At 46.1% G+C, this 14,405-nt stretch overlaps 2 protein-coding genes across 2 annotated transcripts; both read right to left on the minus strand.

Moving 5' to 3' along the window:
* Positions 1-10,634: 10,634 nt before the first annotated feature.
* MYCFIDRAFT_187575 (uncharacterized protein) lies at positions 10,635-11,147 on the minus strand (the record flags this gene model as incomplete). The annotated part of the gene is made up of 1 exon (XM_007927081.1): positions 10,635-11,147. One exon carries the CDS (start codon positions 11,145-11,147, stop codon positions 10,635-10,637), a length of 513 nt encoding a protein of 170 aa, XP_007925272.1.
* Positions 11,148-11,366: 219 nt separating this feature from the next.
* MYCFIDRAFT_135092 (uncharacterized protein) lies at positions 11,367-12,714 on the minus strand (the record flags this gene model as incomplete). The annotated part of the gene is made up of 3 exons (XM_007927082.1): positions 11,367-11,768; positions 11,817-12,202; positions 12,252-12,714. Coding segments are annotated over 3 exons (1,251 nt in total), but the record flags the coding sequence as incomplete, so codon positions are not given.
* Positions 12,715-14,405: the final 1,691 nt, after the last annotated feature.

Here is a 14,405-nt window from a genome sequence, read left to right on the forward strand (position 1 = left end):
TCTTCGGACTAATGCTAATAGAGATAGCGTCTAGGAGGCGAAAAACCTCCTCTAAATAGCGTAGGTACTCCTCTAGCGTCCGCGAGAACACTACGATATTATCGATATATGCTCGAGTAAAACCCCGATAGTCGCGTAGGATACGATCTAGCTTCCGCTAAACGAATTGTACGCTATTCGAGTAGCCTATAATAGCTACGTTAAACTGCTCCTATCTACGGTAGGTATTAATCGCTAGTTTATAGCGATCCTCCTTACGTACTCCCTATTAGTAGAAGAATGTTAGGCAGTCTATAGTGCTAATATAGTTGCATCCTACTAGGAGGCTAAATAGGTCGGACTAGAGCGGAATCTAGTAACTGTCCGGTATCGATATACGGTTTAGAGCGCGAATGTCTACTACCGCCCTAGGCTTATTAACGTTGCCGCCCTTCCTATCGGATACGCGCTTCTAAACTATAAAGACGGGGAACCCGAAGGGTGTTAGTTCGGTAGTAAACTCTATTTTGCCCTAGTCGTAGAGATCTTCGTATATCTTGTCGACTACTTCCCGATCTCGCTTTCCTAAATTAATTACCTTAGGTAGAGGGAGCTTGTTAAGGTAGTCTAGGGTTATAGGGATCGGCATATATTTAGACTCGGGGATGTTAACAATCGTACGCCGATCCGTAAAGAGCTTAGGATATTTTTCTACTACTACAGCGATTACGTTAGCCCGATCGGGCGCGCTATAGATAGTTATACCTAAGTCGTACTTCTACTCGAGCTCGGCTATTATTATTAGCGCGTTTAGATTCAGCGCGGCTAGCCTATAATCCTCGGCGTCTATATAAAAAGCGCCTTCGAAGGTAGAATCTAGTAGCGTACCAATTCGCTAGCCGGCCTTTAGAAGTACTTCGGAGGTAGAATTATTACGGACTTACGCGTACGAGAAGGACGAGTCTACTAACTAGTTATATACCGATACTAATAGCGGCGATCCGGCAGACAATCCCTAGGCAGATCCGTACGGTTGCAGCACTAATCCTACTTCTAGTAAGAAGTCGCGTTATCGTAGTAGTTCGCCGGCAAAATTAATTAGGACTATAGTTACCGAACGAGGTAGAAGCTAGACATCGCTTACTACGCGGACAGGGCGATTAAGGACCGGTTTACCCTTCTTTCGCTTTACGCTAACCTTAAAGGTAGCGTTGCCCTAATTAGTAACCGTAACCTTCCTTGCTAGCACGTCAATCTTTATACCTTTAATAGCGACCGCGTCTATTCCCTATAGGATCTTAGCCTTTAAACTCGGAATAAGGTAAACCTCGCGGACCGTATAGGCTAGCGCTACCGTGCCGTCCGCACGCTACGATAGTATATAAAAATCTAACTAAACATACTCGGATATAGCCTAAGCCCCTACAATACCCCTAATTTTAAGCGGCTCGCGAAGATAAAGAATCTAGATATCGGGCCGCTATTAAAGTACGAATGCTTTATCGGCGAGAGTTATAGTATAGCCGGTATCTAAACAAATCCACTCCGTAGCGCCCTAGGGCGAAAATCGGTAAGGAAACGTTATATACTAAAAGTTGCGAAAGGCGTAGCCGCGCTATACTAACGGCACCGCTGTAGATCGGTAGACTATAGGGTTGTCTAGCAATCTTTGCTATATAGGCGGCGGCGGCGCTAATTTCTTCGCGTAGCCGGTACGAACGTAATAGTATAAGAGATTTCTCGACGCGAATTCGTAACCGTATATCTTATAGGCGTAAGCGGACGAAAGATATAGACGAATACTAGAGGGGACCTTGATTTCTTAAGGGGCTTTAGCCGCAAGCGAAAGAGGAGTGCCGATGCCGCTAAAGTAGGCACTATACTCGGACTAATACGGGTCCGAATAATATATATCTTCGCCTAGGTCGCCGAAGTAACCTTACTTAACGGGCTAGGAGTCGTCCGCGTCCTACGACCGATCCTATAACTGTTCTAGGTTAGCATCCTCGGCACTATAATAGGCCCGTTTAGAAGGAATTTGCTCTAGGGTTTCCTCGCTACCGAAGTGCGCTTATTAACGATTATTCTAGCGCGGCTTCGTATCGGCGGCCCTATCGAGGCGCTTTAGATCCTTCTACGGGAAGAACTTCTTCTATAGCTCGCTTCCGCTTACGTTAGGTTGCTAATTGTTCTAATAGTAGTTATTAGGACGATTCTACTGTTTATTAGTATTGAAACGGGCGCGATACTCGCCTAACGATCCGGTCCGGCTAGGATTATTCTTCTAATTCCGAGCACTGTCGGCTCTTCTTAGTAGATTATCGCGACCGCTTCCCTAATAGTTAGGCTAGCGACGATTCTTACCTCCGGCAGCTATCTGCTCCTATATATAGAACTTCTTCTCGCAGGCTATAACGAATTCGTCCGTCGTCGTATCCTCGTCTAGTTCGAATAGAGCCTCCTAGAAACGCGGCTCTAAACGGCGATAGGCCTATAGGATCTATAGTTCTTCGCCGAAGCTAGCGTCGCCCGCTAACCTTATCGTCGTAACGATATAGTCTGTAATCGACTTTCCTACTCTAACGTCCTTCTAGCTATACAATTACTAGTTAAGCAGCTTTATCGCTTTTACCGCCGAAACCTTCTAGCGCTTACTAAGCTTCTCTTGCTAACGCTTAATGCTATACCCCTTGCGAAGATAGCGGCGATCCTAACTAGAAATCTGCGCCTAGTACTAGGTCTATACAATTCCGCGGAAATAAAGGGAAATATTAAGGCGAACCTCCTCTAATCCTACTATATAGGCGTAATCCTTAGCCGCCGAGATAAAGGCGTATACCGATCGGTAGGTTATTTTGTTGCCTACTAAGGCGTAATCGCCGTCGCCGTGTTCCGTTATACTCAAAGTCGGGTCGAAGAATCCTAGACGGGCTAGATCGAACCTAGGGCGGTACCGATAGTCGGCCGGTTCTTCGGAGTCTAATTTAGAGGAGGAACGATCTCTATAATAGCGATAACGGCGAGCCCGGCGATACGCGCCGTGTTTTCCGCTATAGTAGCTATAGTAGCTATTATCGTCGCTCGACGAGCTATTAGATAGCGAAGGGGAACCGCGAGTACGATACTTTCTATTCTAGTTCTTACGCTAATAACCGGGATTTAGCTCGCTATACTCCGTATAGCTATTATATCGGTTAGCGTCTTACGGGCTACTATTTTGCATATAAGGGCCTAGGGTGTAAGCTTGCTAGTAACCTTGTTAGTAAGCTTGTTAATAATAGCGAGGGTTATCTAGGCGAAATTAGCGCGACTAGCCTATATTCCCTCTAGTATAGGTAGCGTAGCCTAGGGGCGGCGCTTGTTAATAGCAGCGAGGGTTATCGGGAGCGAATTAGCGTATCTAGCTAGGAGTAGCCTAGCCCTAGGCGTACGTTTGCTAGTAATATAGCGGATCGGGAGCGAGTCGGCCCGTCTAGCTAGCGTTTCTATTACGTTCGGGCTCCCGAGTAGCCTAGCCCTAGGCATACTATTGCTAGTAATAGCGTAGATCGGGAGTGAATTAGCCCGTCCCGCTAGCATTTTCGTTACGTTTAGGCTTACGAGTAGCCTAGCCCTAGGCGTACGTTTGCTAGTAATTGCGTGGATTATTAGGAGCAAATTTGCCTGTCTAGCTAGCATTCCCTCCGCTATAGGCGGCGTAATTATAGCCTAGATTACTATCTAGACCTAGCCGCGGGCCGCCGCTAGCTAGTTAGCCGTCGGGCGGGTCGTTCTAATCCTATAGCGAGTCGCGGCGGCTACTCTTAGAAACTAAACCCGCTCTCTTAAGTCGCGACCTCTAACGCCGGCTAAGATAGTCCTCGACTTGCTCTTAGAACTCGTAGCTATAGTAGCCGTCGCGGTCCTCCTACCCTAGATCGTCCTAGCCGGCGTAGGAACGATCGCTGCCTACGATATGTAAACGATCGTCGCGACTATTATCGTAGTCTTTAGGGCCCGCCTAGGAACCGGTCTAATCCGGTTAAGGAGAAAGGCATTGTTCTATAAGAAATTAGGCGAGGCGATTATCTAAGATAATGCCTCGACGTAGTGCCGACTTCCGTAAGGCATATAGGCGCTACTAGTCTAGTTGTTTACGGATCTCGCTACGATCTAGCTCTATCGTAGACCCTATAGATAGCGGACGCTAGTGCCGGCTACGAGGCTCGCTATTACCTAGATTCCCCTTCGTTAGCCCGCGGCCTCGCGGCGCGTCCTTATAATTGCAGTCTATCGGGCCTCGTCCGTTATCTAGCAGAGGATACGGCGAGGATTCTAACGGAGAGGATTTATCGCTAGAGATCCTTATAGGTAACGGTCTACGTAGAAACATAGAGGGCAATGTACTATCTATATAATTATTAGGACGTCGCGCGCGTAGTTGTTCCGAATAGGTAGTAGCTCTAGGCAGTCGATGCCTACTCGGAGAGGGTAGTAGTAACGACGCCGCCTACTAAGTAATCGGCGAAAACTCTAGTGCCCGCGAAGAAGGCGAGCGATAAGTAGCCGGATCGGGCTACGGGCGTTGCTCTCCTACTCGTGCTCGTTCGATATCCGCGGGCGAGTATACCTTAGGGAAAAACTACTTATAATAGTACGAATCGCGAGTGTTCGGAAAAGCTACTTTTAGTTCCTTAACCGATCGTATTAGGGTGCCTTTATCGACTACCTACTAGCTAGGGAAGTCGATTCCGTCGAGGGTATATAGGTATAGCTCGTCGATCTTAGCCTAAGACGGTAGTAGATTTCCTAGTCGCGGATAGTGTTATAGGACGTAAGAGGCAAGCAGGTCTATACGGCCGTGCTTTGCTCTAAGTTAGACCGCAAAATTCTCGCTATGCCGGACGTAGTAGCCGATAAAGGTATAAATGCGTAGGATATAAGACTTAGTATTTAGTAATCTAAGATTACGGTACTATAGTAGCGGTCGGACCGCTAGTTTAACAGATTTGTGCTTCTGTCCGGGTTAGAAGCGAAACGAAGCGTAGGATTAACGTAAAGCGTTATATAGTAGAGTATCGTTACGGAGGCTGTCCGGATTGGTAGCAAAAGGTAGTTTGTTAACTAGTTAGAGCTAATCCTTCCGTTGTTCCTCGAAAGGTGCCTTCCTAGGGATACGGGGAAATAGCTGCCGGCCGCTAAAGCGCGGCTGCCTACCGAATCCGCGGGTAGGCGATTCGGGTGTATAGTGTATTAGTGTCGGCGAGGCACTATAGTAGGTAGCCGCCGACTAGTGCGGAATAGTGTAAATCGAGTAAATATCGGTCGTAATATAGCGAGTCGAATCGTCGCGGTCGGCGCTAGATCGGGGGGATCCTTAGCCAATCGTCTCGGTTCTCGTCGTAATTAGGACTAATAGCTCGGTTCTAGTAGAGGAGTTAATTAGTATAGAAGCTAATTAGGTCGTAATCTTAGCGAAGCTACTAAGTTGTTAGGATACGCTCTATAGAGCGGAGACAGACACGATTCTAGTATATAAAGATAATTAATTATTAGTTAGTTACTAGCCTAGGAAACTATATACATCAATCGTTATAATCTGCGGCAGGATCGACAGTATCCGAAGCAGGATCGGCCGTACTAATATCTAAACCGTAATACTATTACTAAACCCTAGAGTCCGAGAAGAGGATCTAAACAATATTAGAGACCGAGAGCTAGATCGTGCTGCCTATTAGGAGACCCGAGTTAGCAAATACCTCTATAAGCATCCTAATATATATAACAACTAGGACTAGTAGTAGAACTAGAAGATCGCTTATAGTCTTGTCGACTTAGACGTTTAATTACAAACTACCTCGTAATTTAATAAGCTTAACCGGTATTAGCGACAAGGCTTCGATAAGGTCGTTAGTCACTTTTAGCGTGTTCTAGCTAGTAGGAAGCCTACTTAGCTATTAATAAATGTCGACGGGGCAGGGGGAACTAGCAAATTATTTCTTATTAAGATAATCTGCGTACGACTTTAGAGTAACGCAAAGACTGCTAATTACCCTAGCAATCTAGTTATTCGACTTGCGCCTACTAGTACTGCTACTACTAATATCGATAGGTTAACACTCTACTCGGTATTTAAGCTTCCTATTCGAGTAGGCAAAGCCGGTATACTAGACTTAATCGGTGCTCGATTGACCCGTATAGAGAACTAGCTCCGCTATGTCCGATATATTATCCTTAACGAAAAGTCTATAGTTAGCTAGACCCTTCTATAGATGCTCGACTAACGCCTCCGATAGTGCCTTAATAATTAATTGCTGTTCGGCGGAATAAATATAATTATCTTTAGCGACTTCTGTTAATTAACTCCGGTCTTCTAGAAGCCTCTGTTCTATATAGCGCCTAAGACAGCCGAAGAGATCGCTAGCTAAGGCGTATACTACGCGTTCGACAAGTTATTACTCCTTTAGGCTAATATGCGGCAGGAAGGTAACGATCCTAACTAGATTGCATTCCGAGAAGCCCTATCCGCTCTTCGTACGGGTACGGCCGATATACTCTACTAGCAGACCCTTATACGTCGTACTAATATTACTAACCCCGCTAAATTACGCCAATTCGAAGATGCTACTCGTATCTACTTTACTAACGATAACGTAAATAAACTCAATTATTAGAAGCTCCGCGATATCGGTAATGCTGTTCTACCTATTACGGCTTCTTACAATCGACTAGATACTACTACAGTCAGCTCTAAGAACGTTTACAATCTTAAACTAGTACTTAAGATATCTGTTAGTTGTAAGGTTATACTCCTTACAAACCTCTAGACCGAATTTAGTATAGTTAATAGTAGATAGGGCATCCTCTACGACATTATCTAGTCCGAGGATACTCGGGACAAGAATCTACGTAAAGTACCTCCCCTTTGCCTCTTAGTTGCTTTCGAAGGTCTTAAAGAAGACGCTCCGGGGCTCTTTAATATCGGTTCTCGCAAGATCGTGCCTATCTTCCGTATACAGCGAAGTGTTAATAGATAGGATAACGACTAGCGCGAGCAGTTCCTATTAACTGTTTTATACGCGCTTACGGTATACAAAGCACAGGGTATAACCCTAGATAGGGCTATTATTAAACTCGGTCCTAAGGATTTCTCTGCAGGCCTTATATATGTTGCTTTCTCTCGGGTTAAGAGCTTTATAGGTCTTTTAATTGAGGAGCCTTTTAACCTCTAGCGTATACGCAACCTCGCTAGAAGTGTATAGCGTATGCGTATTATAGATAAGAATCGTCGGCGTTCGTAGTACTTGCCTAATCTACTAGCAACCCCCGTTCTATTATCTCGAGCATTTGGTAGCATTAGCAGTACCTTAGCAACGTTATCTAATAACTTTAAAACGGCACTTTAATAGGACCTTCTCCCTTCGGACTACGAGGACGATAGAGATAATATCGAGACTCCTTTAGACTTGCTATTACTAGGCTAGGATTCTAACGACCCTATAGATATTAATAATCTAGGGCAGGAGTATAAGCCTAATACTGTTAAGCCGCTAGGTAGCATAGAAGATAGCGAGCTTCCGAGCGAGGGTTTCCTACTCGTATTAGGTTAGGTTTACAATCTAGTTATAGTAGCGCTATATCGACGTTTGCCTATTCGCGAAGTCGACGCTATATTAGACCGTTTACTTTTTATCGAAGAAGTCTAGTAAGCAGAGCGTATAGCTTAGGAGGCCCTGCGCTAACAAGTACGTAATAGACTATCTAACCGTCTATCCTCTCGACTACGCGCTATTACTATCTTATCTACTATATCTACGTCTACTGCCGCGAGTTTAGCAGGCCTTAGATATATCGTACCTTCGCTTATAGTAGCACTAACCGAGGCAGAACTAACTAAGGCAGTACTAACTAAAGCCTCTCCGCACCTACCTACTGCTCCGATCCGCCTAGCCGATAAAGAATTAGAGCGCGACTTCCGATAGCAGGTAAGGGTTAAGCTAGCACTGCCTCTAGTCTTCTACTATTATAAACAAGAATTAATCGACGCCGCGCGACTACTCTAGAAGGCATGCTAGAAGCGCTTTATTTATAACTTCGAGGGTTATAGAGTATTCTAGTAGGTGTTTCGTCGGATGTTCCTTACTAAGGCAGAGGCCGCTGCTACGGAATCTCGCATTCTATAGAATACTAAGAAGTAAGAATACTCGGCTAGCGGCAGAACCCCTTATCCTTAGATAGTACGACTTATTAAGCTAGCCTTTAAGTACTAGAATCTCGCTACTAGAGTAGGTCGTCGTATATAGGTTAACCTAGGCAATATACGTATTTAGATAAGGGATAGTACTCGCATCGCTCCTCGGGATTTAACCTATTTCGATAAGGTTGCATACGTACTACGAGAACTCGCGCTAAGCTCTATATCCGACGAGGTCTTAAAGTCCTAGTATAATAAGGTAGTTATAACTAACCTTTTGCATCTATACGAAGAGACGTTTATCCGAGGCAGGGATCTTATTATACTAGATAAGGCTTACCCCTTGCTGTTTCTCTCTAAGGCTAGCGAAACTAATATAATCGATATACTAAATCTAGCTATTAATACGATCCAGACCTTTAGATAGCTATCTGTAGCTAATCCTAAGGCTATCGATTATTAGTAGTAGATCGATACTAGCCGCGAGGGTATTTATTAGTACTAGCAGACTACTAACGATCTTCTAGCTGCCCTTAATTCTCTTAACTTCTCGCCTAACGATAAGCTTAGACCGAACGTCTTCCTATACTCCTCTAATAAGTACCTTGTTACTACGCTTATCGACCCTTGTACGGCTACTATATAGACTTAGAATTTATAGCTAGATAACGCTAATAGAGACCGCGCAATCGGCCCTCTTAGTATACGTCTCGTTATAGCTTTTGCCTATCTACTCTCGGCGTTTCCGGATGCCTAGGCTACTAGCTAGCTATCCGGTAGTTAGCAGATACATTAAGAGGTAGACTAGGTTATACGATAGGCCGATGCGTATAGCTATAGTACAATTGCTATTAGTAACGCGGTTCTTCTTATATAGGGTTAAGTTCCTTAGTAGGTTCTCGGCGATAAATCGCATCTCCGAGCTTACGCTCTTAATCTTCGTACCTAGTACCTAGACACGCTATATAATAGTATAGATTAGGACTTCCGACCGCCCGTATCGATACTAAGCATCCCTATAATGCCTTCTATCTAGCTAAATGAGTTTAGTATAGCCTATTATCGGCAGATCGTTAATAAAGTAGAATAGAGGCGTCTCTAGGTATAGCGGAAGGCGGAGGCGGATAAGCAAATCTAGTAGTACCTAGCGAAGGAGGCTACTAAGGCAGCTAGTAGAGATATGTCGAGTTTAGAGCCTCCGGTGCCTTTAGAGCAATTTAATTTCGAGGGAGGTAACAGCGACGCCGATATAGATATAGATAATAATAATAATAATAATAATTATAATAAGTAGTAAGGCGTACGTAGAGACACGAGATAAAGGCAGAGCCTTTATTTAAATTAAGTCGATTTAGCGCATTTCTACGAAAACTACGCTAGCAAAAGTAATTAACGCGATAACGACCGTAGCTTCTAATTAGCTAACTATAAGGCGAAAGCTTCGCTCGCACTTCTAGGTACGCGTAGCCGCCTAGGAGCACATTTTTTTAAACCTTATCTATCTAGGTCGTGCCCTTAGTAGCTAGAATATCGATTATAAAGTCTCTTATATATAGTAGCACCTTCTTCGGTCGTCCTAGTTTGCCTTAGAAGCTATTAACCGTACTATATCTCTTTAGATTAGTGCTATAAAGCTTTATAGTAGTAAACGACTCTCTTTTATTCTTCGAGCGCTACGACAACTATATATCCTTCGCCGATATACCTTCTATTAATAACTAGCCGATAATTGCCTTATTTTGCTCGGTAAGGGGCGCTATAGCGACGGCGAGGTCTATAGCGCAAGGCGGTAGTAGAAAATCGGTAGAGCGACGGCAATAATATAAACAAGTAACAATACTAATTATTAGAACTATAGACTGGATACAGCGACAGCAATGGTTCGGTTTACTACCAAAATTAGTATAGAAGGCAAAACTGAAGTGGTGCGGCTCAAAAAGCCCGGGGTTTTTGAAATTGAGAATAGGCTGCGCCAAGAAAAAGCTCCTCGTCTCGTCTCTGCATGGTCTAGCAGTACTGCAAAGTGTAATTCTGAATAGTTCCGTCTAGACTCTAGTGCCCGTTGGGAGAACATGAGGCTGACACAGCATTATTACTAGATAATCAGAAGTGGTCGCGTGCCTATGCAGTCTCTTCCAGACTCCGCCTTCCACACGCGTCTGTGGACGCAGTAGATGTGGTGCACCAACAGACCGTTCCCGCCGCAGAAAGCACTATACAAGCTCACCCAGTTCAAATTCTGCTCAGCATTGCTTGGTCCACCACCCAGTGGCTCTCATGCTGTTGGTGCGAATCTCTCCCACCATTTGGATGTACCCGAAGCGAAGCGGCGTCACTAGTAGTCCACATTGTCACGTGCAAATCCACCGGGTCTGCTTGGTCTGAATATCAGCAGATGATGCTGGCAGAATGATCTTGTGGGCTCGGAAAGGCGTTCAATGCGACCTCTGGCTGAGCTTGGGAGCACTATAGCCCAAGTCCTTCAGCCAATCTCGGCCTTCGCTTCGAACTCGCTTGGTTCGGGTAGTAATCCTTCCAAAAGCGTCTTCATCGTCGACTGCAGCGCCAGAACATCGGATTCATCGGTGCTTGCCACATCATCGTTCAAGCAGAGCTGACCGACCTTCTTCTTCTTAGTCAGCAGTCGCTTGATCAAAGTGTTCTCCACTTGCTCAGCATCGGTGACCATTACAAATAAGCCGTCTGGCTCATTGATAACGTATTGATACCGCATAAGAGCTTTGACCACTGTTTGAAATGCTTTGGGTTGCGTGTCGGCATTTGGAAGCAAAGGCTCAAATCCTTTTGCGACTTTGTGAAGCAAGATCTTGATCAAGCAATCGCCACATTCGGGTTGTTGTCTTGCGACCCGATCCAGCATGGCAGCGGTGGAAAATACTGGGGTGTCGCGATGGTTGGAGAAGCCTTCAACTGAGAATCCAGGAGCTAAGCAGTCGTTCACATCGAATGCGAAACAATCTGCATCTTTGATCATGGCCGGTCCGTCCATTGAGGTCCAAAGAATATCTAGATTGACCTTTGGTGGCTCTAGACCAGCATCCTCGAGGATATCTCCATAGTGGTAGAAGTTTCGCGCCCGAAACGAGGATTTGCTCTCGTTCTGCAGTCCTTCCTCAAGATCACTCACGACCTGCTGGCGTTCGTCCCAAGAAAGAAATCCGTCCTGGTCGGGGTCGCTTCGATGAATCAAATAGCTCCATAACAAAGCTTCCCGATGCCTCTCGATTGTGTAGTGAAACGTGGCAAACCAGGTATATAGCTGGAATCCGAAATCGCCTCTGAATCTCGAGCAAGCAGATTGTAGTGCCGGACCGGGGAATGACTGCATTGCTTCACGTGTAATCCTGCGAGAAAGCGAGTGACCAAAGTGTGCTTGTCCTTTCCGTTTGCGAGCACCAAATCGCCGGTTGAGGAGCCAAGACGTGTATATCAACCACGGCTTCTCTCCAAACCTCTTCGCATCGGCTTCGTTGGGCTTATGAAGAGTGTTGTAAGAATTGGTTTTGAAGGCGACGAGAGGGCCGAACAGCGGAGAATACAGGTCTGATGCTGCATGTGGGCGTCCCAGAAGCATGTCATCTGACAGCGCAAAGAGCTGTGATGGTCAGCATAAAAGGTGCGATTCTGAGACACCATTACTCACTCTGTCAACGCGGGACTCGGTATTGTGCAGCTGATTCTCAATGGAGATGGAATTGAAAGTCGGCAGGCATCCTTTCTTGTCATGCTCAAAGTAATCCTCCTGAGTCAAAACCTCGAACGCGTTTCCAGCACTTCCAGCCAGCCAAGTCGGCGCTTGCTTTGTGGCATTGCCTGCCGAAGTGTGCAAGGAGTTGACCAGCACCTGGATCTTGTTCTTGAATGGCGCGTACTTCTCCACGCTACGGACCGAGTACTTCAACTCGTCCCAGTCTCTGTAGCGATTTTCACCATGACTGGCGATCCACGCGCCCTCTTTGTCGTTCAGTGTGGAGTTGAGCTCGTAGGGATGCTTGGTATTCCGGAATGCTTCTTCAGAGCCATTGACCCCTGCAACACGTCAATGTCACGCTCGATATGTCCATAGCGAACCGCTTACATGTATATACAAAGTCAATGCGAGGTTCCTTGAAAAGTCCCCAGCGTTGAGCATCGTATGTCACATTGACCAGCCATTCTGCTTCCCAGCCCTGGAGCACGTCGTCTTGGACAGCCTCCTCAAAGGGTGTGTACACCAGTTCGGGAAGGCCGTCTGCCTGCTCGACCAAGGCCGTATACTTTTCGTAGCGAGGAAAGGCGTCAGTGCCTGGAGGGTGTATCCAGTTCGGATGTGGTGTTGACTGGAGTTGGGATCCGACCAGGGGGATTATTAGTTGTACGTCATCGTCCAAGACTCGAATCTCGCCTTCTCCTTCTGCAACAGCATCCGTCTCGGCGACAAAGACTCCGGGTTGTTGTTCCTCCAGCCCGCGACGGGCAATGGCAATGGCAATGGCCTCAATGCTCTGGCCCGCCTGCCGAGCCAGTCTGCGGTTGCTGATGTACAAGATCGACAGGCCCATCAACGAGCAGGCGACCAGCAAGATGGCGATGGGGCGACGGCGCGAAGACCGGGGCGGCCATCGCTTCGGGCTTTCATGAAGACGCATCGCGATGATGATGTTGTCTTGTCGTTGCGGGAGAACTTCGAAGTGGCCTCAGGCTCAGCAGAGTCTCCTGGTCTTCTGCTGAGCGCATCGCATCGCATCGCATCGCATCGCACGACAGCGCACGCCGCACTCCATATGGACCATGGACCATATCCACTCCTGCACATGCTCCGCTTGGCTTGGCCAATGGCTCGGCACTCGCTTCTAGACCCCCTCTGTCTTCAAACACTTGGGCGCGAGTCAAGCATGCCGTTCTGCGCCGCACCACTGAACAGCAAGCCACAAGCCACAGACTAATAATATCGCTCCCCCTAAAGCTTTCTTCTGCAAGCTCCATGGCACGCTTTGAGCGCCCAGACGGGCCTGCTGGCTGACTCTGGTCCCCCATAACTAAATCAGAATCTTATCCCAATATATCAGAATCTCGGCTGATACCGGTTCCTTACATAATGTTCGGCAATGCGATCGCTAACCACACGACACGCTAATAATAATGTCGCGCGCGCAAACACATAATACTACAGTAGTAGGTAAGTGCATTCTAGGTTAGGTAGATTGAGTTTTTCAGTAGAAACAGACTTCTTAACGACATAGACTACATAAATAGCAACTGATTACAATATTAGTGCGCTCTACTAGCATTTCGAGGCTCTATAATATAGCTAGGATCGTGTCTAGTAGGCTAGCTATTCGCGAGAGGGTGTCTATACTATATACCGGCGTTCTAGCTCGAATAGTAACGTTTAGGGTTAGGCAGGAGGGTGCTAAGCCCTCCGTAGTTAGCGTAGACCTAACTGCCGCTAACCTAGCTATAGTTAAAGTGCTAGTTTACGACATACTACTAGCTTAGATTAAAGTACTATTGTTAGTTGCTTAGCGGAGGTATCTACTAGCTTAGTGTCGATAGCGGAAGTATAGAACTAGGTAGTAGCAGTAGCGGAAGCATAGAACTAGGTAGTAGCAGTAGCAGAAGCATAGAACTAGGTAGTAGTAGTAGTAGCTGCTAGACCGGTGTTTATAATAGTATAGGTAGACTTATAGAAGCCGGACCTACTAGAGCTATAGATAAGGGCCTTAATAGTTACTAAGCTCGCTAAGCGCACGGAAAGTCGTTACCGTAGCAGGCTAAAGTGCAACCGCTAGTACTTCTATAGCCGTATCGACTAGTGCAGCTCCGCTAGCATATACACTTCTTACTTCTACGTTAAGTCGACTATAAGTAAGCTATCGGAGATACAGTGCGGCTAGGCTCGGCATTGCGAATAGCTTCTTGTTAGTTAATTATCGTTAGTGTCTTATAACCTAGCGGTAGCGTAGCTCGTGTACTTAGGTCTACTCGTTTAGGTCTAGTTACTAATCTTCTAGTGCCGCCGAGTGTATTACGAGCCTTCCGTGCTGCCTTCGCCTTACGCTTCTACTTCCGTTTAAGAGGGTTTAGCTTCCTGTCTACTAACTGTTCTATAGTAGTAGCAGTGCCGCCGGGTACCTACTAGTAGCTATTAAACGAGCGGACTTTAAGAACACGGCGTCTATTAGAGTTAAGAAGCGCTCGTTGCTTATAACGGCATAGTAGACTAAAGGTTCTACGGAAGCCGCCTAAGTAT

Source organism: Pseudocercospora fijiensis (assembly GCF_000340215.1).
Source record: "Pseudocercospora fijiensis CIRAD86 unplaced genomic scaffold MYCFIscaffold_3, whole genome shotgun sequence".
Classification (NCBI taxonomy): domain Eukaryota; kingdom Fungi; phylum Ascomycota; class Dothideomycetes; order Mycosphaerellales; family Mycosphaerellaceae; genus Pseudocercospora; species Pseudocercospora fijiensis.